Below are 25555 nucleotides of genomic sequence, written 5' to 3'. Positions count from 1 at the left end.
TTGGGTATGCATTATGCGTTAACTAAATTGTGATATTTACAGTGATTCGATTTGTAATAAATGTTTTTTTGTTTCATTATGTATTTCTTAGAAATCGATTACTCAAAAGCAAAAAAAAAAATAAGAAAACAAAACATGGTAGAATTATTTGCTTAGTAAATGAGAAAATGTGCAAACACTTGTAAAATATATGTACATAAATAAAACGAACACAAACGAAAATGGAAATAAGCTCACAAAAGCTGATAAAAGCTAGCTCAGAAGCAAAACAAAAAAACGCTTAGTACAACCCCGGCTTGAGAGAATTTTTGTCTTCAAATAGAACTTTGCTAACTGCTAAAGCACTTTGTATGTACCAATTACATATGTAAATATGTGCTTTAGGGTGGTCCCTAAAAAATATCAGTATCTTAATTTTGTATGGGAGCCCTTTATTTTGTTCTACGTACAAACTAGACATATTCAAGAAAGTTTCAAAATTTTAAACAAGTTAGCAGGGTTTGAAAAAATTTTATTATTTTGAACAGCGAAAATTAAAAAAAAAAAACCAAATACCTGAAATCAAAGACCTCAACTGGTATGATCTTTGTAATAAAAATCATAACTTAACCCTTAAATTTGGAATTCCATTTTCGCTATTAAATTTAAGTATGATTTTAAAATATTTTCAATCCAGAGTAATCCTTATTTTGTATTTTTATTTTTCCGATAAATTTTTAATTTCAATTTTTTGGATCATATTATCAAGCCAAAAAGCAAAATTTCTTTCTAGGAACATTTCTGCATCAAAAATACAATTTTAAAAAAAATTTCACCTACATATTTTTGGCGGTTAGGCCTCGTTATATCCGTTATTTTCAGATTGAATTTTTTACATCACAAAAGACTTAAATCGGTCAAAAAAAAGGCTGTATCCTTTATAACGTTTAAAGTTTATTGAAAAAAAAATCCAAAATAACGATTATTGTTTATAGAAAAAAATAAAAATCACAAACTAACAATTAAATTTCACCGGAAAGAATAAAAATCCAAATATAACAATAATTATTGATCCATAAAATTAAAATCAAAAAATAACGGTAAGCAACGGTTCCCAAAAATGTTGTAAAGATTCAAATTAATAGGCTCGAAATTTTGATGAAAATTGGTTGAATTTTTGCTAAATTTTGTAGCAAGTTTGAAACTTTTGATGAAAATTTGTTGAATTTTTGCTAAATTTTATAGGAAGTTTGAAACTGGGTTTTGGCTAAAGCTTATACAATATTTTTATAGAAAAATAACCAAAAAAATTGTTAACTTTAAAAATATTGTGTTCGAGTCCCTGTATTTTACATTTAAAATTTTTCCTACAGAGATTTTCAAAACATAATGAGGCATATTGAACTTTAAAATTTTACTAACTACTTTCTCAAAACCGATAATCTTATTTTTTATATATGTAGGTACAAAAATATGTTATTTTATGTGTAATCAAATCGCAAATTTTATGAAAAAATAGTAAAATTTTAAACTTAAATTATTCATCATAATTTTACTTTAAAATTTTCTGTATGGAAATATTCCTACTTGATTAAAAATATTTATTTTCATGGATTTTATAGCAATTATAGAAAAAATGTATTTTCCCCGCACGGCACAGTTAAATATTAACCGATTAAAAAATAAAATATTTCGGGTCTCCTTATTTTGGTTATTCTTCATGGCGGGTGGGAGCAGGACAATTTCAAAAAGCTGATTTTCTGGTGTATGTTTGGACCGCCCTAGTGTACATATTTACTGAAGTATCTGCTGGTGTTTGTTGGAAATTTGCAAAGTTCTACTTTTACTAAAAGCATTTTGAATACTTATTACACAACTGTATAGGAAGCACCAATGTTTTTCGTCACGATTGTTAGTGGAATTAAGTATTTATTTATTGTATACTCGTATTTAACGTAGATTGCTGAAGCATTACTTGATTTTAGAAATTGTTTTTTATTTATTTTTGTTTTTAATATCTTGTTACTTAGTAAAATGTCTGCTTTTTTACTACTGTATATACTAATTACATACATACATTTTTAAAATGTATCTATGTCGAGGCATAAAGCTATCTAAAAATAAAAACGAAAGTAAATTAAATTAATCACTTCTATTTCTCTAACTGTTAACTGTAAAGTATTAAAATGTCTCTGCTAAAAACTTACTGAAATGTTTGTTTTTTGTTTTATTTTATGTGCTGAACTAAATAAAAAACTATAGTACTCGTATACATACATATATAACAACATTAAACTTAGAAGAAAAATATCTAATATATTCGCGCAACCAAACAAAAAAAAAAACACGGCATAAATTGAACGAAGCGTCTACATATTTCACTTGAAATTCAAAAGTTATATAAATACGTACGTAGTATACACTTAGCATAATTAGCCTAGCATTTAGTTTATTTAAATCAAATTGTAGCTAGCCACGCCCATATACAAGTATACGTACATACGTCTGTACACAATCAGTTATATATCTACAAAATAAAAACGACACTATTATTATTATTATTATAATTATTATTACTAGCACTAAATACTATTTCTAAATGTATCTATTGGAAAAACGTATGTTTGTATGTAGTTAACTAATGCGTAATCAATTCGTAATGCAAATAGCGTAGCAGAAAAAAAATTGTGTAATTGGTATAATACAAAAGTATTTACCTCAACGGTCGGTATATGTATGTGCGTATGCATATGATTAATTGCAATGTCTGTATGTATGCCCGTTTGGCAACTTGTATGGCGGCGCGCCGTTTGAATTTGAATGCTGAATTTGTATTTAGACTATTGTACGATTATAATCGATATAAATTTATAATAAGAAAAATAAAAAGCATATCGAGCGCCAATCGCAAAAAAACGTGAGCGTAATTTTTTCGATTTTTTTGTGTGCCGCAGAAATGCATTCACATGCTTTAGGAACGGTTCTGCATGAAAAAAAAATAAAAATTCTAAAAAGAAAATGTCGCCTAAGTGTTTTTGCGTTGAGGGCTCGATATATGTACATTTGTATGTATGTACGTATATATAATTAATTTAAAATGATCATTATTGTATGCGAAAAATACAATATTAATGCTGATTGATGGATTGATTGATTTGCTAAGTATTTGTTTGATCAATCTTGTTTACAGTAATACTTGTTTAGAAATTGTAAATGTATTTAAAACTAATTATATATGTATATACACACACACACACATATATATTAAAATTGAACTTTAAAATAAAGAGTACACGAGAAAATGTGAATAATTTATTTGGTTCAATTTTATTTTCATCAGCATCAGCTGCGGAATGGGGTTTATATGGGTAGTAGACATTGAAGGTCCAAATAACTTTCAGCGAAACTATTGGCATTATACTTGGCTCATCAAACACTGAGCAAAAATGTCTTGGATCTTTTATATACATACATTTAGATGTGTGTATGGACACTATGCTTACGGTAACAAGATTTATGTGGACAAAAATCGTCACATTTCTAGAGCATCGAATCCGAACATAAAATTTTGTTTTTAGAATAAAAAGACAACATCTCTTAACACAATTTGTTTGAAACAAAAAAAAAAAAAAAGCAGAAACATGATCGCAAAAATATATACACACAATATATGAGGCATCCTCTTTCATATCGGACACTTTTGATTGGCTTCACATTTTTCTTATGGGTTTTGTACATGGAATAAGCTAGTATTAGAGGAATTTTCTTTTCTTTTATTTTCTTCGTAGATATGATCTGTCAAAGTTTGGATTTTTTTCGTGAATCTGACTAATCATGTACTGGTTCAAATCGTTATATCTCGGGTTCTGCTCATCGTGGAGAATACATCTTAAGGCCATTTTAAAGCTAAGGAAACGGACTTAACACATATATATACATATATAAGATGGTGAAGATTGTTTTAAAGCTAACTTAGCTATTAACTGTTGACATTTTTTAAGTTGATTTGCATAGTGAAGACCAGTAAATTAGGGATTTAAAATTACACCATCATAATCCCCGTTATATAATATAATGTTTAAAAAATAAAATGTTTAAAAAATTAGCGTTTTTCAAGAACTATTTTTGAAGTATTTTTTTTTTATGACGAGATGTTTTATTTTATGAGAGTCAAAAATTTTTTGTATAGTAATGTTATATTCGTAATAGGAATGCAGTCGACACTACTTTCGATATAAGAAATCCGACGATAACTCATTAGTTTTCGAAAACAAATTAAGCTCTACCCAGAATTACAGCGGACGATGGTAAAACGGTCGGCGATAAGGGAATAGCTGTTCAGTTACCGCAGTGAAATTCTCCGAAAAAACACAATTGCGGCCGACGACGGCACCGTTAACTGTCATTTTGATTTGGAACTTTTCTTTCAAATATTTTTATTTGTTGAGTACGTGCGTGTGTGTATATATGCTGGGAATAAAAATGGTTAGAAGCATATGCAAACTTGTGAAAAAAATTGAAATTTCTATAATCAACAATATGCCGCCCCCCCCAACCGAAATCAACCAATCTTTGTGAGTTTTGATTTTGACAGCGGTTACCGTCGACCGCTTTTTACCGTCGTCCGCTGCAATTCTGGGTAGAGCTTAATTTGTTTTCGAAAACTCGAGAGTAGTTTCGAGAGTAGTGCCGACTGCGTTCCTATTACGAATATAACTTTTTCAGCTGAGTACATTTCAAATTATATCCTATCATAACAGAAGAATTTTTAATAGTTTTCTAAAACAAATTACTTGCATACACCCTTTAGTTTGCTATCGATAAATGCATACACAGGGTGGCATGAATTTCTAATGAACTAACGTCAAAAACAGCTGTCTGCTGGCGGTTGTCGCCGCATTTGTTTTGTGCACTCGATTTGGGAAAACGCCGCATTCGCCGAAATAACATTTTATATTTTGCAGGTTCTTAAAAGTTTACAAATTTTGCTGTATTAAACAAAAAGTGCTCTTGTCAGCATGGAGGACCAGGCATGTCCGCGTTGCAAAACAACCAAATATCGCAACCCATCGCTAAAGCTGATGGTCAACGTTTGTGGTCACACGCTCTGCGAATCTTGCGTTGATCTACTTTTTCTGAAAGGATCCGGATCATGCCCCGAGTGTATGGTGCCGTTACGGCGTAACAATTTTCGCGTACAACTCTTCGAAGATCCCATGGTTGAAAAGGAAGTGGATATAAGGAAACGTGTGTTACGCGATTACAATAAAAAGGAAGACGATTTCGCAACATTGCAAGAGTACAATGACTACTTGGAAGAAATTGAAACTATAATCTACAATCTCTGCAATAACATCGACATTCTTGGCACAAATAAACGCATCGAAGCATATCGACGTGAAAATCGTGATATCATACAACGTAACAAGACACGCATGGGACGTGAGGAGTACGAACTGGAGGAGATGCTCGAGCTGGAGCAAGCACAAGAGGAGGCGCGTCGTCAGGAATTAGCCGAATTAGAAACAGAGCAAAAGAAAAAGAAAGCACGCGAGAAGGAGGCGCTCATCGACGAACTGATGTGCAGTGGTAAAGATGCATCAGAAATTGTAAATGAATTTGCTGAGAAAGTGGAAAAACTGCGCGAAGAAGAAAAGAAGGTACCACCGCCCAAACCAACAACAGAATTCTCGACGGGCATCAAATTCGGACGTTCTACCGATCAAATGTTCCTGCCATTGCCAAAGACGGAGGAGGGACCACTCTATGTGCACAAAATGCCGACATTGTACATGGAAGGGCCATCTCCGCCCAGCGGCGCTGATGTTGAGGCAAAAGGTTTCATTACACATATACGGCCTGAAAATAGCGCTGAGCGCGCTGGCGGTTATCGGGCACATATGGCTTGTCAGCGTGCCTTGCAAGAGGCAATGATGGGACTTTATCATGGAGCGCCAGCGGTTAATTGACATAATGGAAAGAAAGATTGCGGAGAGATGGCGCTAAGCGTTGATTGAAAATTTAAATATAATACAAAAATACATATCGATGATCCTCTGCAATAACGACGCAATCCAAAATTCAAAAATTAATATCTTATCCTTGTATAATCCACGTCTTGTCCCTAATAAAGTAAGGGGTAAGGATCCCTTAAGTAAGTAGTAATGATTCGACATGGATTAGACAAAAATTAAGGATATAAGACACTTAACAGTAGGAGTTTTAATTTTCTGAATTTTGGAATGTGCCGTTATTGCAGAGGACCATCGATGTCTTACTTAGCGGCAAAAACTAATTTCCTACTGCATGTATATATTTGGTGTATTCAGAAATGCATCAAGCCAAAACATCATGCTCTTTTATTTCTAAACCATAATGGAAATGTCCAATATGTGGTTAAATAAATGCGAACGTAGTCGCGTAGATTAGGTATGTATTTTCAACAATTATAGATTAAAAATAAGAGGCTTTAGCTTGATGAATTTCTGCACACACGCATTTACGTAATTTGTAATTCATGTAGGTTTAAAAATATCGTTAATTTAAATTTTTTTTTTTGCATAGTTGCCAAAAGAATAAGGACACCCAAATGTAATACAAATTAATTTCTTCTTTGTCCATTTATAAATAAATAAGAAAAAAACTGGTTCTTGAAAATACAAATTCATTTTACTCGTTATTAAGCGACATTTTTAAATCAACTCAGTACGTTTCTGATGTCTATAAAATAGTGCGTCAAAGCATCACCAAAGTTAAAATAAGTGTTTACTAGGCAAAGACGCATAAAACACCGAAGTCTTGACAAATAACCACTCTAAGTTTTTTTTTTTTGGTTTGTAAAACCGGCAAGAAACTGAAAATGGTTTTAAAAGCAACTACATAAGTAATAACTACAACTACATATGTAAGTAAACCGTAATTAAGGTTTTGGGGGTGATTGTTAAATTTCATATTTCGATTCTTATTTTACTAAAAGAAAACCATTATGCTCTAATACGCATTTCTGCTTCATTGTTTTCCTCTGAACTCCGAATTCAGTTTCTAACAACTAAAGAATTTAGTAATCGAAATTTAAAAGCTGGTCACGCTGTCTGATAGATTGGGAGAAAAACTTACCTTTGGAACATACTTCAATACAACTTCGTCAAACGGCAGTCGGTTTGGAGAGAACGTGCGGTTATATCAGTACTTAGGGTTTGCAGCTAGAGTTTCGAATAGTACATTTATTGACAAATTTGGGCATTAAAAAAGCGCTGCCATTCCGTTAAAAATAAAAATCATTAAGCCGGTTTCCACTTATAATTGGTTTAAGCGAACCACAACAGTATGTGTTTTCGATTTTTTTTATAAACAAATTTTTTGTACTACAAAAAAAAAAACAAAAAAAAATCTAAACTTCTTGCAAAAATTTCATGGAAAATTTAGTAAATTTTCATACACTTTTTCAAGTTTCTAATCAGATTTTTCACAAAAATTTTGATTGTGCGCATTTCATATAATCTTCATATACACATTTTGTAGCCTATTACATTTTAGTCGGCTACTAAACTATCAAAGTTAAAAAAAAAAAAATCTGATTAGACTTTAAAATTTTTTTTGCAAATGTTTTAAATTTTTTTGAGTTTTATTTTTATAAAAAAATAAATGAAATCAAAATAAAAGCTTTGCATACGTCGTAAAAATTCTCTGCGCGTAGGCTTTTGTGGCTCGCTTTATGTATTTCTATTGCGCAATTTGTTATAGATTATTTTTTAAAGGTTTCCATCGGCTTAACCGACATTTAAATAAAAACAAATACGTTTCCATATTTATGTATGAATTATAATCATAAGTTTTTTTTTATTATTTTTGAATACTTGACAATGACACGCATTTACTTGCATTATTAAGATTGTTTCAAGACGTGTTACACATTTTTTAATTTTATACTTTAAGTTTGACTTACACTTAAATCGACTTAACTACAATATATGCATATATTAAACAAAAAATCAAAAGTACACAAGGACAAACACAATATTACAAAGTTATAATTACGCGTGGAGAGATATAAAATTATCACATACATATTTAATAGAGCGGCAATATACCGCATCCTACAGGTAAATATATGTATGTATGTATGTCTAAGATGTATGATTAAAGAATTGGCAATTACTGATTTTATAAGGAAAATGTAATTAATACACTATGTATATATATAAGTAAGTAAGTATGTATGTGTATACGCATATCTTATATAAGTAGATCATTTAGAAAAGGAAATCACAAATGTACTGAAATGGCAACAGAACAGTTGACAACTCAAAATTAAGAATACAAACGATACAGTAGAATTGCACCAAAGTGTTAGAACTACAAACTGACTATGCAAAAGAAACCAAACATACATTAGTAACGCTAAGCAAACTTAGTAAAGATATTGATGTTTAAAGCGCAGACAAGGGTAATGATGGTTGCTCGAAAAAAGTTAGCATTTCAAGAAATTTCTATTACTTATGTTAGTTATTATGCAGCCGTGGATTATATTTAATTACTTTGATATCTCTTTCTTTCTCTTCTCTACAGTACTAAGTTTTACTTTCATAAGCATACCTACATATTTTTTTATCTGATATTTAATTTAATCATACCGGCTCTTCCAAATAAATAATGATGGCATACTTCTGGTTTTATTGCACTTTCAGCAAACATATAGTGGAATGTTCCTGCTGCCTTGGCAAAGCGGTTTTTGCCATTATTAAAATCGTCATCGCCACTTTTGCGCAATTTGTTAAAGAAACATAACACATTTTTTGGGTTTACAATACTACTACTACTACTGACATACTAATTGTTTAACAGAGCCAAGAACGTAAAAATAATAACATGAATTCAGCTAAATAATGTTGAACCCATTGGCATTTTAAGACAATGGCTTTCGAAATATTTAGCATATATAAATTTCTTCAATTTTGAGGTTAAGTTAAAAAAAAAATTGTCTTTTCGCATATTTTAATCTAGAAATTTATACAAGCGTCGCATTTTAAGTATTTAATTTTATTATTTTCGAAAATTTGGTCACTTTTTACATTGTCTGTTTGCCTTTATTTATTTTTTAGTTAAGTATGCCGGTCATTATTTATGTAGGTGTGTTTCATGTATAATATGTCTGCATCTCACAAAGTTGCTGCTTACTATTTATTTATGTATAGATATATTTTATTCTTGCTTTTCTTGCCGTTCTTGTCGTTTTGTTAAGGTAAAGTAAAGTTATATAATAATAAAAATAAATTTTAATTTAAAATACGATATTTTTCACGCTTACGCCTACGCACATTTACGTCTCCACACTGCTTTCAGCTCAAACGTCCCACAACTCAAGCGACTTTCTTTTTGTTGATTGCTGTCGTTGGTAGCTGTTACCTTGCTTTCGTTTTTTTCTTGTTTTTGTTTATCCTTTTGCAATATATGAATAATTTTTAATTAATGTAATTTTGCGCAAGCGTGTTTACGTTTGAGCTTTACGCGTCGACGTATTTTTTTCACAGACAATTTACTCTCAGTGTATATTTGCGTAATTTGTTGTTGTAGTTCCATTCTAAGTACCAGCAATGAGTTTGTCAGTGCAGCGAATAGCTTATATGTTAACCGGTCGGCAGCAGCAATCGCCTTCCACTAGACAGAATCGTCTGAAAACGATTGAAAAAAGAGAGTTATGAGTAAGATATTTATTATTATACGCTAAAAAAAAAAATTTTTGTTCTATGTGTAATTTGTTATGTATGTATATTTGTTTTATGTGAATGGTGTAACCTCGACTAGAACTCTCCTTAAAGCTTTGTGGTCTAGAACTCTTCTTAAAGATTTGTAGTAGTTATTATTCGCCTTAAAGAAGAGCGATTGAATTAATAAATCTGTCGAAGTCGTAACTGCTTATGGTTTTTCGGCTTGCTGTAGTCGGCTTGCTCAGTTGCTAATTCTTCCCTGATGGTATATTGTCCTTTTAGCAAGGAAGGGTTCTTATGCCATTTGTCGGGTAGCTGTTGCATAATTTGCCAGCCTATCAACCACGTCCGGCTCTTATCACTTTTGTAGCATTGTGCTGCATAAATCGAGCATGAATTTTTTCACAAATATTCTCCGGACAATTCCAATCTGTTGAACTGGGAAATGGGTATCTTGGATTTGATTTCTTCCCACAGTGTTCTTGAGATCGCTCTTCCTCTTGTCATGGCGATAAGCGATCTCTTACTGCGTTGAAGACTTTACTTTCGAACCATCTCAACGCTCTACATGTTACTATCATGGTGTACCCCATGATATATAAGGGCTGCACGGCTGTGATTTTCCGGCTAATATTCTGCAAACCATTAGTGTTGATTTTGTAGGAGCGCAAACTACGTGCTTCCAGCTAACCTGGTTATCATGCTAGGAGCATATCGCATGTACGGAGAAAAGAATCTCAGTTAAAATCTCGTTTCAGCATATGGAAATACTGCATTCAAAAAAGGCATCGCGCCCGTTGGTCAACGTAAGAAGATTGATGAAAAAGAAACTTGATGAGCCTCTAAATGATGAATCCACTTCTTGAATGTCAGGAATACATTGAAGCCTATGTCATACGCTTATCCAGTTAGGAGTTTACCATGAAGGTTTCTATTGAAGTTTTAGTCATGAAAAGAAGACAGAAGCCACTCAGAACTTTCTCGTGAATTTATTTCAGTGCAAATAATGCACTCCAGAGCCCTAGGATAATGTTTTTTTTTTGATACAGCAAAATTGGAGGAGCTGTCCTGATTAACGAAAATATTAGTCAGCTTAAAATTTACCCCACGAAATGTAACGAATTGAAGAAGGTCTGTGGGCGCTAACTTTGCTACATACATACATAAGTAGTTTGATGTTACATTTATGTTTTCCGTCAAATAAATTACATATTTCAAACTCACCATGATACCACCATTTAGTCTTTTTCGGATTTTTATTACAGGTTTTCACATAGAGTGTATTGTCTGGTGGACGTTTCTTTTCGCGACAACTACTTAGCATCGATGCTATGCTCAGACAGACAGATTGTACTGATAGCGCTGGCGACCAATCCTCTGTCAATATAGAAAGGCAGATATGTCCATTGGAGTAGACGTGCGGATGCACGGGTATATTATTGCCAATAAACGTCACCTGAAATAGCAAAAAAAAAAAAAACAGTTTAAATAGCATACAAACAAACGCACGAGTATTTATATGTAGGCACTTTACCTCTGGCGAATCGAAGGGATATTTATTGTTGAACTTGAAAAGCAGCTGAAAGTTTTCGCCCTCATACAGAGTACCCTCGAAACCGGCAATATTTATTTTCCATCTAAAAAACAGAAGAAATAATGTATTTATGATTTAGTTTTGCAATAAAGCTCAAACAACATATAGTAGATAACTTGTTTTATTGCAACTCACTCTGATAAATTTTGTCCTATACTATCGGTATCAACGGTAACACCCGGTGGCGGTTCCTTTATCAGCGACATCAACTCTTTATGCAGTCTTCTCTGTAATGAGAAAGAGCAATAGATGGGTAAATTATTAAAAAAAATAGCTACAGCAATAAAGTCACGTTGATTAGTGTTTATAAAGGCATAAATTGCAAATTTCTATTGCGAAAACTCATAATTTATTTTATTATTTCGATTTTATTATCAGTGTACGTGCACATACATTCAACAAAAGTGCTTGCACTTTTTGGCCTTCAGCTAAACGACCGATTATGAGGGTTTAGGCTTATTGTTGGTTGAAAGGCTTGGGGCGGTTAATAATCAAAATTCTTTGTAGGTAGAAGCTTAAATTCGTTAGATTTTAAAGATATTTTGACGGTAGGTAATTCATATCCATCCACTTACATATTAATTATAATAAAAATAAATTAAAATTGCTTATGAATTAATTTTTATGAGCTTTCTGCAAAAGAAAACTGAATGGTAGGTAGCATCGAATCCGCTAATCAAAGATTTTTTACATATTAATTATAGTAAAAATAAATTAAAATTGCTTATGAATTAATTTTTATGAGCTTTCTGCAAAAGAAAACTGAATGGTAGGTAGCAACGAATCCGCTAATCAAAGATTTTTTTGAGGTAATATTAGCAATCACGTGGGAATTGACTGTATATATGCCATAAGACAGACCACATTTTTATCTAAAGCTCTCACATAGCGTTACAGTCCAAATAAAATTCATTTCTACAGCCTAGCAGGAAGTGTAAAAATCTAATGGTTAATGTAGACTTCAGAAGTTAATAAGCTGAATATATACATATATGTATATTTGCATGTGTATGTATTTAAATGGAAATGATTCACATTTTCCGCAAGTATGTACGTCAATAGGGTTGTATAGAGCTTACTATTGATAAGATAAAATTTTGCTGAAAAATAAAGTACACCAATGTGTAGGCGGTATTTATTTACGAAGTTTACTTTCTCAGCGGATAAAATTGAATTTGAAAAAAAAAACATTTGTACATAAATACAATGTGAGAGTAGGTGCACATACAGTACTCGGCAAAATGATAGCAGCTCACCATTTTTTACCACTTTTGACTATTTTACTTTTGTTTGCTGAATGTTCGTTAATCTTTTATAAAGGTATAGCTCATTATCTAACAAAAACCATATAAAATCAAATCGCAAGCTTGGTACAAAAATCATAAAAAATCATCAAAATTCCAAGCTTATTAAATTTTAGTATAATAAAGCGCAAGTTTGAAGTTGTTAAAAAATCGAGTTAATTCTTCCTTATAAAAAATACTTAAAAGGCTATAAAACTGCATTATAATTTTTTTTCAAGAATTTAAAAACTTAGAATTTAGATGAAATTCTGTGGAATTTTATCTAATTTTCGTATAAAGTCTGAAATTCGGATTTATGTGTATCTTTTATAAAAAATTACTGCGCATTAAAAAAAAAGACAAACACAAAATTGTCAAAAGTGGTAAAAATGTTGAGGTGCTATCGTTTTGCCGCGGAGTGTATGTTGTGTGTAAGTACATATATCCTGAGTTGTTTTTGAGTATTATTGTTTGCACAAAAACTCATATTTGCTGTGTGATTAATTAGAAAACGTTATTATTGTCAGCAAATAAATGATAAGATAACAAAAATCGAAGTATTAAGTTATTTGGCAACCACAGTTTGACACTTGAAGGAGCTAAATGCTCCTAATAGCGGGTGATCCTCGACAGACAATGGAAAACCTCCGAGTGTATCTCTGCAATGAAAAAATTTCTCTTGAAAACCGGCATACAACTTTTTAGAATTTTTGTATGTCTGTCTGTCGGTATGTTTGTACCCGCATCACTGGAAAGCTAATGCATGAAGTTGAATGGAGTTTTCACCTGTGTATTGCTAGAGGTCTAACTTAAAATATAGAAAGAAAATTGTTAGAGAGTTGCCACCTATTTGAAAATTGCAGTTTAAATAAATTGACCAAATGAAGTAAATATTAAATATTGCAATAGGCTGTCAAAGGAATGACGTTTAAAAAGCCTCACTGCCAAAAATACTTCTGTTGAAAGTTGCCACCTGTTTGAAAATTTTAATTTAATTTAATAAGGTTAATTGAATATTGCAATATGGGTATCCATCTGAAGTGATTTAAGCAAGTTTACTGCCGGGAATATGTTTGAGGAGGGTTGCCATCTGTTTGAAAAATTTTATTCAAATAAATTGATAAAATAAACGAAATGTTATAATACGAGTATCAAACAGCACAAAAATACTATTAAGGCGAAGCACGCACGGTATTTGCTAGTTTTAAGTATGAATTTTTCCATTTCTATAAATGGGCCAAGGGATCGCCAAGAAGTCTGCTATAAAACAATTGTTTTTTGTATTATTACTATACATACATGTGTATGACTAATACAACACGTCAAAAAAATGCTAGCACGTCATAAAAAATACTAGATAAACAAAAATATGATAATGTAACAAAGCTGCTCTACGCTGCAACTACTATTATTAATGACGGCATTGCATGAGTTGCTTTTAAGTTCAATTCAAAATTCTATGGAACTCCAACAATGGAAATTATGTAAAATAATATGTAATTAGTTAGGCGTTAAAACTGAAAGTTGTAAATTACAATTGATTACTATTTCTATTGTTGTGTATTTTTTCGATTGAATGGTTTATTTCTATGTAAAAGCAATGCTTCCGGAAGTTAACTAATAGTAATATTTTGATTTTATAGGAATTTATAAAAATGTTTTTTTTTTGCATTAGTTCTTTTGGTTTGTCGAAAGTCCTATGTATCAGTTATTTTCTAAAAAGAGTGCTCCGGATATTTTTCGACTTTACCTCAAATAAATAAATTAATGCGTTTAAGAATTCAGCTTTTGTAACTTTAAGGCTGTACCCCTATCACATTTTTGGTGTGCGTGCGTCTTAAGTAAGATGACCTCGGAAGCTTTCATTAGCTTGACGTAAGTCGTATTAGTATTGCACTTTTTTGGGTGTGCTTGAATTGAAGGTAATTTTTACTGATTTAATTATTTTCATTTTCAGACAAATCACTCATTGAAAATTTTGCTTTAAACAAGATGGCGTATATATATGGTTAAATGAATCTACTGGAAGAAGAAATAACTTTCGAAAATGGCGTCGAATGTCGATTCATTTGCGATATTTGGTGCGCTATACTTCTTAAGAATGCGGAATTATTGTGACTATGAGTGTTTCCAGCCCGTTTGATATTGTGTTTGTGCGGTATTTTACTGGCCGGTAATATCACTATATTTAAGCGCTGCATACTTTTTCGGTGTGTTTTTTCTAAGTAGTTCAATTACTTTTCGCCAGAAAAGGAGCATAAAACTATGACAAATTGCCATAAAACAAACACAAAACGATGTCAAACGATCTTCTTTGCCTCGTTAAAAAAGTACCAAACTGCTAGTGACAGTTTACCTACGATTTGTGAGAACGCTTTACGACTACTATGGACTCGACAGCTCACCAAACTTCTGATAGGTTTGGAGCAAAGAGTTGTTAAAGCAGTATTAAATTGAACAAATGTAGTATGATGATTTCAGCAGGATTACGTATAACGGCATCAGCTTTGAAAATCAGTTTTCGTTTGCGATATAAGCGCGGCGATTCAACGTGCAGGGGCAAAGAAAACAACTTCTAAACCCGTTAATCATTGAAAAACTTGAAAGTAATTTTTGCTATGTCTTGATAAGCGATACATATGAAGAATACTATGGGTTGGTTTCTTCAACTCAACTTAACTTAGTTTAGCCAATTTTTTTGGCTTAGTCAAGAATAAGCTGTGTAAAAAGTAGGCTAACTTTTGACTTAAATCCAAAAAATGGCTAAACTAAGTTAAGTTGAGTTAGAGAAACCAGAACTAAGTAAACCTTGCCTAAGTCCATGATTCCACTTGAGTGTTTTTGCCAATCTTAGACCAAGGAAACGAACAGTTTCGACATCGGTAAAAGGGTATTAGATGAGTTGGTTTGAGTGAGCATGTGGAGGATGGGTTCGTGACGTTCCGGACGTCTTCACACATAGGAATTTGTTTGGGTATGTAGGATCTTGTTATGGCTACATAGGAATTTATCCTGCTACAAAAATCGGTGAGGAATTACGCAAAAGTATAGCAGCTGTTGTTGTTTAGATAGTTGTTGTTCTTCGATGACGGTCAGGACGACAGGAGTAAAACGGTTGTCAACAATTATCTTCGCGATGTTGATAACTACGGAAAAAATTTTAAAGGACGAACTTCTGAAGTCGCAAATGCGAATGATAAGCGTTGAATACTCCATGCGGCATCTAATTCCGCTAAATCTGTGCCAAAAATTAATTTTTTTACGACTCTGAAAATAAATTTGACACAAAAAATTGTACAAAAACAAAAGGAAAATATTTGGCCTTAATCAAGTGAGAGGGAGTGTTTGCACATTGTCGAACACAAACTAATACTAACCAATTCTGTAGCGGTGACAAAACTTTTGCAACTGACATATTTAAACATTTTCATACACTGCCGGAACAAAGTATTGGCACAGCAAATTTTTCACAATATCGCAACAATTTTCATTCTAATATTTTTCCGCCAATTTCGTATAAAAATATGGTTCATTCTACAACAAAAAACACAAAAATATAATTTAATAATTTAAACTTTGTGCAAAACTCGCGAAAATTCAGCAAATTTACATGAAAATTTTCAACTTTTTAATCAGATTTTTTAGAATTTTTTTGAGTATGCAGGTTTGCAGCCCAATCAATTTCAATATCATAATAAAGTGCAAGTTTTAAGTAGCTAGGAATTACCGTTGATTTTTGGCAATTTTTTTTCACACAGTCTCTTCCATACAAAAAATTTGTTTCGAAAATACTTTATATGGAAAAAATGCAAAACACCTTTAACAAAAAAATCTCAAAAATCAACGCGATTTTTTGACTAACTCTGAACTTGCATTTTTTTACCAGAATTTAATGAAAACTCTATAAAGAAAATATTCCTATGCATAATTTGAAGAATCAATGAATTAAAGAAGCAACATTACAATTACTCCTCCAAATGGCCTTCTGAAGTAGGTACGTTCTACAAAAAACCTTTCTGGAAGCCCTTCTATGGCCTTAATTTGTGCCACTCCATACAAAATAGAAAGATGTAGAGAAGAAGGCAGAAGATCTCTCGACTTTCAATAAGGCCTTTGGGACTACATAGAGCAAAAACAAACTACTTCAATTTCGGGGTTGATTTGGGAGTTTAGAATGTCCATTTCATTTAAATTTTTTAAAAAGACCTTTCTTATTTTCTTCGTTTTTAGTATCTGCAACCTGAATTAATTAATACATACTAGTACTCCTATGGAAAACATTATTTAAACCCACTTTAAGATATTTTCTTTGTTTCATTTCAATATCTTTACTTACTTGCTGTCTCCACAAGCAAAACTTTTTATCATGTTAAAGTTATCAGGCAATACTTTGGCAAGCAATAATTATCAGAGCTTTTAACTTGATAAATATTGACAGCAATTTGGTACTTTCGACAGCTACATTTTCATTTGCGCGATAACTTCGTGGCGGCAACATTATTGATATTTTAATTTAAAATAATGTAGCTGTTTTCTATTAAAATATTTGTTATTATGTGCTTGAATGTGAAATAGCAAATTTTTTAAGTGATTAAATTCGGCGAAAATAGCCATCTTACAAATGCTTTTATCAAGATAAAAAATGCCCACGCACAAATATTGTCTCTGATAAAATTTATATCAGGCAATAAAAATGACAGCTGGTACGCAAAAACTTTTGCCTGTGTAGACGGGCCGTTATAGTGGATATGTAGAAATAATTGTTGTAGAAATACATACATACATACACTCTTAGTATCTATCAATACTTGCCTCCCATCGTGTGTTATCCAATACTAGCGGTTTACCGCATTTTGTACGCGGCTCTTTGGTCACCTGCGGCTCACAGGTGATGATTTCCGATTTCGGTAACTTGTCTTTCTTGCTCTTGAATATTTTCAACATTTTGTCGTTGTGCACTTTATTATTAACACTGGCACAGTTGTGTTCACTATTTTTTTTTTTTTATCTAATATGTATTTCTAATTGCTGTACAAAATTTATTTATATTTTTGTACTAATACATACATATGTAATTATGTATATGTAGATATATGCATGTAGAATGGCGCTCTACACTTAACCCACTAGTCTTATTATTTTTTATGTAATACTGCAGCGCTGATGTAATTTTCTAGATTTTGTAAAAAAAAAATAGAATAAAATAAAGTCACTTAAGTTTGTTATTCAATTAACTGTTCATTAAGGCGCAAACACTGAGTTACTGTACGGTTTTGAATTAAAATTTCTGCACTCGCTTTGCCAGCGCAATGACTTTGACCAACGAACTAACTGACTCGAGCGGTGAGCAAAATTTTATTATTTTCTTTGTAAAACGCTCAAGTCAATGAATTAGCAATTAAGCGTCATTAGAATTACAAATTTGATTTTATATCCAACGCTATATGTACATACTCAGCCAGATATGTATGTATTTGGATGCGGCGCGCGAGCTCACCTATCACAATTATTGCACAAATCTTGCGAATTGTAATTAATTTTCTTTTTTCGTTCGTCCCATAAACGACTGGGTTGGCGTCACACTAAGCTGCACATGGCGTTACAGCAACGCCACAGCGCTTTGCCGTAGAATTTATTTTTATAAATGGTCTTTATTTTCTTTATTTTAGATATTTTGTAATAATATCGACTTGAAAAATGCGATCAAATACTTGTTTTATGTCTTTAACTTTAAACCGTTCGTTTTTTAGTTGGATTGCAAAATACTCCGCACGAAAGCTGCGAGCGCTTCAACGTTCAAAATACGAATATTCGTTTGCTGCTCAGGAAAGTTGCTAACAACACCTGAGGCATGAAAACACAAAAAAGAAAAATAAAATGTACAAAAATTAAACAAAATGAAATAAAAAAAAAATACTTATATACCGCTATCAGCTCTACTAGTCAAAGCAATATAAACACGCTCGCTTAGTGTGGCTCAATTTTTGCTGCGATTGCAATACGCCGCCTTTTCCTGTGTATACTTTATTGAGTATTCCCTTATTTGTTTGTATATATGTACGTTAGGGTGTATCACTCTCCATACAAAAAAATATATATATGGTAGATACTGTTTTTCGGAAAAATATTAAGCTTTACGTGAGGTGGACGAATTTGAAAACAGTTTTATATAAATACATATAATTAGTTTTTGAAAATAATTTTCCTTAAAAATAACCTTAGAGGATAAAGAGTTTAATCTTAAAAGGTCTGCTTAAAAATATTTTAAAATTGTATCAACGGGATTAAAATAATGAGCTTTTTGGAAACACATATTTTCAAATCATTCTAGCTCACGTAAACCTTAATATTTTTTAGAAATATTTCTCCGGAAGCCTTAAAATATTTATTTTTTTTTGTGATGCACTCTAATGTATATATGTATGTATGTACACATCTATCGCCTTTCCCTTTGTGTTTGTTTTCAGTTAGACCCTTTTTTATTAAAATAAAAATAGCACTTGTAAATATGTACGAATATACTATGTACATATGTACGTATGTAAGTAGATTGAAAATGTTGATTACGCCTGATACGAGTATCAAAGAAGTAATGTACACTGGCGACAGAAATAATAGACTCGCCTTACTTTGAAGAGTTTTGGCTAGATTTCCGTGTTTTATTTTATGTTTAATATTTTTTTATAAAAGCCTGGAAAGTTATACAACAAACACCATATAAATCCCCTTTTCAAACTTAATACAAAAATTGTAAGAATTCGAGAAATTTTTCAACAAATTTTTAAACTTTTTATTCTATTTATTTTGGCAATATATTTCTTCAGGTTATTTTATGTTTAGTATTTTTTTTATATAATCGTGGCTAGTTATACAACAAACATCATATAAATCCGCTTTTTAAACTTTGAACAAAAATTTTCAAAGTTTTTATTCAGAAAAGAAGAAGAAAATTTTCGTATGTAGTTTTGTAGCCCATTAAATTTTAGTGCAAGTTTCAAGTGGCTAGAAAATACCGTTAATTTTTGACAATTTTTTTTTTGTTGACGTGCTAGGCATTCTCTTCCATATAAAAAAAAATTGTCGAGCACATTTTGAATGGGAAAAAATGAGTGCCACCGTCAGTAAAAAAAATCTTTTGTAGCCGATTAAAACTTGCACTTTATTATACTAAAATTGAATGGGCTACAAAACTGCATACGAAAGATTTTTCTAAAAATTCTGAATAAAAAGTCTGAAAATTTTTGTTCAAAGTTTGAAATGCGGATTTATATGATGTTTGTTGTACAACTAGTCACGATTTAAAAAAAAATATATATTAAACATAAAATAACCTAATGAAATATGTATAGCCAAAATTCTTAAAAGTACGACGAGTCTATTATTTCCGCCGCCAGTGTAGGTGCATACTTGCACTTACACTTTCCATTGCTTTCAGGTTTTTGCTACCTTTCTGTGCATGTATGATTCTAATTTTGTGGTGTGGTGAGGTTTTTATCGTTGTTTTCCTTCATCATTTACGATTGATTGATTTACTAGTGCTAGATATTAGGCAATAATAAATATTACTGATACGAGTATGTCGAAAATAACAGAATCGTGAAAGCGTAATTTCTGTCAAATGACAAAACCAAGTGTGTCCGAACAGCTACGAGCGCTGCCCTGTAACGATATCAAAATCTTGCTTGATGATTTCCTACATCCTACAAAGCCACGCTGCGATATACCATTATAAACAGAGAGGCCGAAAGAAGTGAGTGCAAAGAGCTTAAAATGCTGTCGGATAAGAAAAACGCCCAATATTTAATTGTATCAGGAAATTTAGCGACTTACGGAGTTGCAAGACCATAGAAAATCACTGTAAGAATATTCATGACGCCCCAGTGGCCAATGTCCAGAACTCTCTGCCGCATGGCCCTGCAGCCAATAAGGATGAACGGATACCTGCCACCAAGTAGCTACGTACATGTGTATATTTTCACTAAAAAAGTTTTATATTGTCATATTCATTACATGCTTTTTTCCTAAATAGCAGTGACTCTGAACTTGATTATATAAAAAAAACAAGTCGATTAGTCCCTCTATTACGTACAAATGAGTATTTTTTGTGTTGCTGTAAACTCAAGTTAATTGTGATAAAATTAGCACCAATTATCAACTTTGTTAACGACAGTCACAACACTTTTTATTGTATTCATTTGCTAGGCCAATAACTGTCCTCTAGACCAATTGGTCAAGGTTGATGCTGATGGAAAGTCCGATATTACTCAGATTTGGGAAGATACAGTCAATCAACAAAGTTTAGGTACAGCGATTATTTTGCAATACGGGCAACTTTGTGTTTATTTTTTTTATATATATAAAAAATATGGTTAGTTCTGTGATCATGACCCCAAAAAATCCGAGCTGCAAACCTTGTGCAAAATTTAAGAAAATTCTGCAAATTTTCATCAATATACTACATTATTTAATTACACTATTTCGAAAAAAACTGAGTATGCAGTTTTTTAGCTCATACAATTTTAGTATAATAATGTGCCAGTCTGAGGTAGCTAGGACTTACCAATGAGTTTTGGCAAATTTTTTTGTTGAAGGTGTCGTTCATTTTCTCCATATAAAAAAATGAGCGACACCTTCAACAAACAAATTGTCAAAAATCATTGGTAAGTCCTACATACCTCAGACTTGCACATTATTATACTAAAATTGTATGGGCTAAAAAAGTGCATACTCAGTTTTTTTTTCTAAAGAGTGTAATTAAAAAGTGTAATACATATTTTGATGAAAATTTGCAGAATTTTCATTAATTTTGCACAAGGTTTTGATAGAATTTAAATATTTTAGTTTTAATTTTTATTGCAAAGTACATATTTACGTTGTTTATTTATATATTTTTTTTTTTGCAAAACTTGTTTACAGTCAATTTACTCAAGCTTATTTATTTAATTAACTAGAAAAAATAAAGTTATGGAAAAATTTCACGGAAATCTACTGTTCAATTTATTTGACCAAAGTAAATATTATTTTACCCCTATCCATTACCTTATCGATTTTATTGCGATACTGAAATTAGTATAACAAATTGCCCCGCTATCTTACCCGTGTTCATTTGTGTTATCCGCTATCAAAAACAAATGCGCAAATGGGCCGATAAGATAAGTGTGTTACTAACAATTAAGCCGACATTCATATTTATTCTATGTAGGTACTTAAATATTGATAAGTAAAAATAATAATGATTGTTGCCAGAAATTTTTCAAATATACACAAAAAACTATTAACAATGCAAAAAAATTTGAACACTAGTACAATTACGGTACAGTGGTGGAAAAAACAATGGCAACTTTTTTATTTTGCCCAGTTTTGGCTATATTACTTTTGTTTATTCGATGTTTAATATTTTCTTATAAAAGTCTAGCGCCTTATATAACACGCACCGCATAAATCTCCATTTAAAATTTTGTACAAAAATTATACGTATTCAAAAATTTTTACCAAAATCCCCCAAATATTTCAAACTTTTTAATTAGATTTTTTTGAAAAATTTTTGGTATGCAGTTTTATAGCCCATTAAATTTTAGTAGATTAAAGTGCGAATTTCAAGACGCTAGAAAATCGCGTTGATTTTTAAAGTACGCTAATTTACTCAAGCAACAATCACTCGAAAAGAAGTACATAACATTAATATGGAATTTTGGAAAACGGGCGTAATACCGCCCACATAGAACTATATAAGTTTATCTCATTATGTCTAATTAAACGTTCTATCGAAGATATTTGAAATAGGGGTAAAACCACCCCTATCAGTAGTTTTCGGAAAGGTGAAAAAACTATATTGAATACTTGCGCCGGGTACTTAATGTTCGGCTCCGCCCGAAAACGATTTTGGTATTCGGTAAGAGAAAGTTACAAAAAACTCACCAAAAATGGGCGATGAAGACAAACAGAGAAAGGCGGCTGAGCAAAGCCCTAGCGTGCTATTCGAGAGATCCGAGGTTCTAGTCTAGGTGTTTTCTTTGCTTTAAATATTTTTTTAAATTCAATTTTCATTTAATTGTTAGATTTTATTGTTATGACATTAAATTATTCAGGGCTATTTTATAATTAAATTGTTGTTAAACCGATATTTCCTTGCTTCGTTTTCTCGTTTTTTTAGAGCAAACTCTGCCTGACCTGCTCAGAGCCAGCTGAAAAATTTGTGACCTTTTGTCTGGACTAAAGACGTGAGACATCTTACTGGATATCAAATAGCCTCAAATCGATGTTCACCCCGAAAAGTCTCTATTACTGACGACAGACCACTGCTGGGATATTGGAATCGATAAAATGCAGCACAACGCCTTTATGCAGTGGTGGGCACACTTTATATGGCGCTTGTGTATGGCGCAGCGAAGTCTTGCCGAATAATTAGTATCTGCTTTGATTTGCCTTGCCATGCCAACGGACAGCGTTGTGTAGCCAAAAAGCATATTTATGAAACATCTAAAAATGCCCACCACTGTTTTAATGCGAAGATAGGCGCAATGGTAATTAAAAGCTATTGCATGATGATCGATCCAAATTCATTTGCAGTTCAACTGAAATCTTATGCAATTGTACAATTTTCTATTTTACCACATTCCATTAAGCGTTATTTATATTAATTAAATAATTGACCTGAAGATGTCAAAAGCGCGGAGCGTATCAAAGTCCAAACGAATAAATTTTGCAAATACAAAGCTTAATAGTAGATATCGAAGTTGTATTTTTAGCCAAATAACTACGTACATATGCACATTATTTGGAGATATTTGGTATGTGGCGTGAGAGGTGGGTAATTCAGTTGAGTTGAGATATTGAGTTGACACCTATCAGTTAATCTTGGCAGCTTAGACTTCTCTCTCACAAAAAAAATGAATTCCGTAGCTCCGTTGATATCCAGTGACTCATTCTTTTGATATCGCTCATTTCTGTTAAATATGAAAAACAGCCCACATAATTCGTCCACTTTGCCACATTTTAGTACCAAGAGGAGTCAATATATGTAACTGGGTTTGGGCAATAGAAAAAAGTCTTTATAACTCTCTCTACTTTACCATAGGGTTTAGTTTATAAAGTCTTTCTACTACACCACACTCTTTAACATGGAAAAAAGCCAGCAACAGCTTTAACAAAAGAAATTGTCTATATATTTTACTATGTGACTCGTATAAGACTGAATCAAAGCATTACAAGGAGTGAAACATTCAAATGAGTTAGTAGTTTGAGCTGACTCCCTAAAGTGAGTCATTGAGTCAACTCCTGAAAATTTACTGAGTTACCCATTCCCATTTTGTTCTATGTACAAAATAAAGACATCGACGAAGATTTCAAATATTTTTTTTTGTAAATCCCAAAAATTAGATAAAAGTATGACTTTGATCAGCTATAAACCAAGCGTATTGAAATTACTTATATAAACTCATAAACTCGCTGAATTACAGCTGGTCAAAGTCAAAACTTTTTCAAATCTTTGCAAGTTAAAAAAATTATTTTTTTCAAAACTTTAAAATTTTGAAATTTTCGTGGATATATTTATTTATTACGTAGAAAAAAATAAAGGGATGCGCCATGATCTTGACCTTTTAAGGACCACCCTAATGTACATAAATTTGTAATATTGGTTGCACTTGGTTCTCGGACCTAATAGACTCAAGTAAATAATTACACACAAATGTCTCTGGCATAAATCGAGCAATTGTGACAAGCACTCAATAATTGTAAACAAAGGAAATATCAAAATTCATATGAAGCGAAGAATTACATCAAATAAATTTACAACAACAATCATCATTAGGCAATCAAATATTGAGTGTGAAGAGGCTGACAATTGCCAGAATCACTTTCAATTGCATTTTTCAATTGGTCAATCGCTATGCATATCGATCAGCTATGGAACGCATGCACAACAATGCTGGTGTTCGCTGGACACAGGCGGCTAGTTGTAGAAGTTTATTTTTGCATTTAATGATCCATATTTAATCATTGAAGTCCTCTAGAGTCTTAGATTGACGAGCGCTGAAAAAAGAGCAATTACTACATGGCATGTGGGAAATAAAAAATTGCGGCCATAAAGCCTACATAGGCCAAGAGTTATAGTGTCGCACGTGCAGTGATGTTTGATTAATAAAGAAATATGTACATATATAGTACCTACATATACATATGTATATGTACATACATATGCTTCAATTTTAATTTATAAATAAAAGTGTATCAATGCATTCATTGAGCCAATTAGAAGATGGCCGGCGTCATTTTGTTGTAGAATATAGCTCTGCTATAATGCGTCATATCGCAATGTAATTTTTCAAATCAAGAGGTGACAAGATTCGTCGCAGGTAAAAAGATTGTGACATTTGATAAGTACATACTATGTATTTTTCGTAGTTTTTACGCTTTGGTTTTTTATATGTAACATCTTTGCTTTCGATATGCGTATTAAAATACAAGCCCTGCGAAACAAGTGCAGAACTGGGGTAGAAGTAATTTTTAGGTAAAAACACGCAGCCAACTCCAGTGCACATATAACCATCTAGGAGTACCATTAATTTACTCATGATAACTTGGTCATTCGATATGGCGGTAAAACCTGGGTACGCTTGGTCTGTGTGTCCGCAACAGGAAACGCTTGAAATCATATGACAGACATACTGCTTCTTGTCATACTCATTAACATAGAGGCATTTTCGCCTGCACTTTGATGGCAACGAACGGCCTCATTCCCTTCAAAATTGGGAGCCCAGCGGAGCCTGTTTGGTCCTCAGCCTTTCGGTGATACATCCAAAGGATACGCAGGCTTAAAGACAGTCCCACAAATTTAAGTATAATGCCCTCGCATGGAGTCACTGAGCGACTGCTTATTTTTAGCCAGAAGGGTGAAAGAATGTTCATGGAAATCCGATAGGGCATGGATGTTAATTTCCAAAATGGGAAGTTCTGAAATGACGTATTGCAAGTTTTGTAGGCTGGCGGAG

General features: G+C 32.2%; 2 protein-coding genes across 4 annotated transcripts in view; one reads left to right on the top strand and one right to left on the bottom strand.

The window, feature by feature from the left end:
• Positions 1 to 4846: 4846 nt before the first annotated feature.
• On the top strand, positions 4847 to 7279 carry LOC118742917 (CDK-activating kinase assembly factor MAT1). Its single transcript, XM_036475346.1, has one exon. The coding sequence runs from the start codon at positions 4998 to 5000 to the stop codon at positions 5946 to 5948; it is 951 nt and encodes a 316-aa protein (XP_036331239.1). The 5' UTR covers positions 4847 to 4997; the 3' UTR covers positions 5949 to 7279.
• A 2137-nt stretch (positions 7280 to 9416) lies between these two features.
• The window catches only part of LOC118742916 (ubiquitin-conjugating enzyme E2 W), a 40377-nt gene continuing 24238 nt past the window's right edge, over positions 9417 to 25555 (bottom strand). For 2 of the 3 annotated variants that reach the window (XM_036475343.1, XM_036475344.1), the window contains exons 2-6: positions 17376 to 17736; positions 11416 to 11507; positions 11221 to 11323; positions 10911 to 11142; positions 9417 to 9650 (exon numbers count right to left, since the gene is read on the bottom strand). In XM_036475343.1, the coding sequence (XP_036331236.1) occupies positions 9637 to 9650; positions 10911 to 11142; positions 11221 to 11323; positions 11416 to 11507; positions 17376 to 17507 (573 nt within the window). In that variant the 5' untranslated portion in view covers positions 17508 to 17736 and the 3' untranslated portion in view covers positions 9417 to 9636. The remainder of the gene's footprint in view (positions 9651 to 10910; positions 11143 to 11220; positions 11324 to 11415; positions 11508 to 17375; positions 17737 to 25555) is intronic. The other variant, XM_036475345.1, reaches the window with a different exon arrangement.

Source organism: Rhagoletis pomonella, unplaced genomic scaffold (assembly GCF_013731165.1).
Source record: "Rhagoletis pomonella isolate Grant_MI unplaced genomic scaffold, Rhpom_1.0 Rhpom_scaffold_00007, whole genome shotgun sequence".
In the NCBI taxonomy this organism is placed as follows: Eukaryota; Metazoa; Arthropoda; class Insecta; order Diptera; family Tephritidae; genus Rhagoletis; species Rhagoletis pomonella.
This window is presented reverse-complemented; position numbering and strand designations above follow the sequence as displayed.

Coding starts and splice junctions, on each gene's coding strand:
- LOC118742917 (XM_036475346.1), top strand. CDS start 4,998: ATGGAGGACCAGGCATGTCCGCGTTGCAAAACAACCAAATATCGCAAC.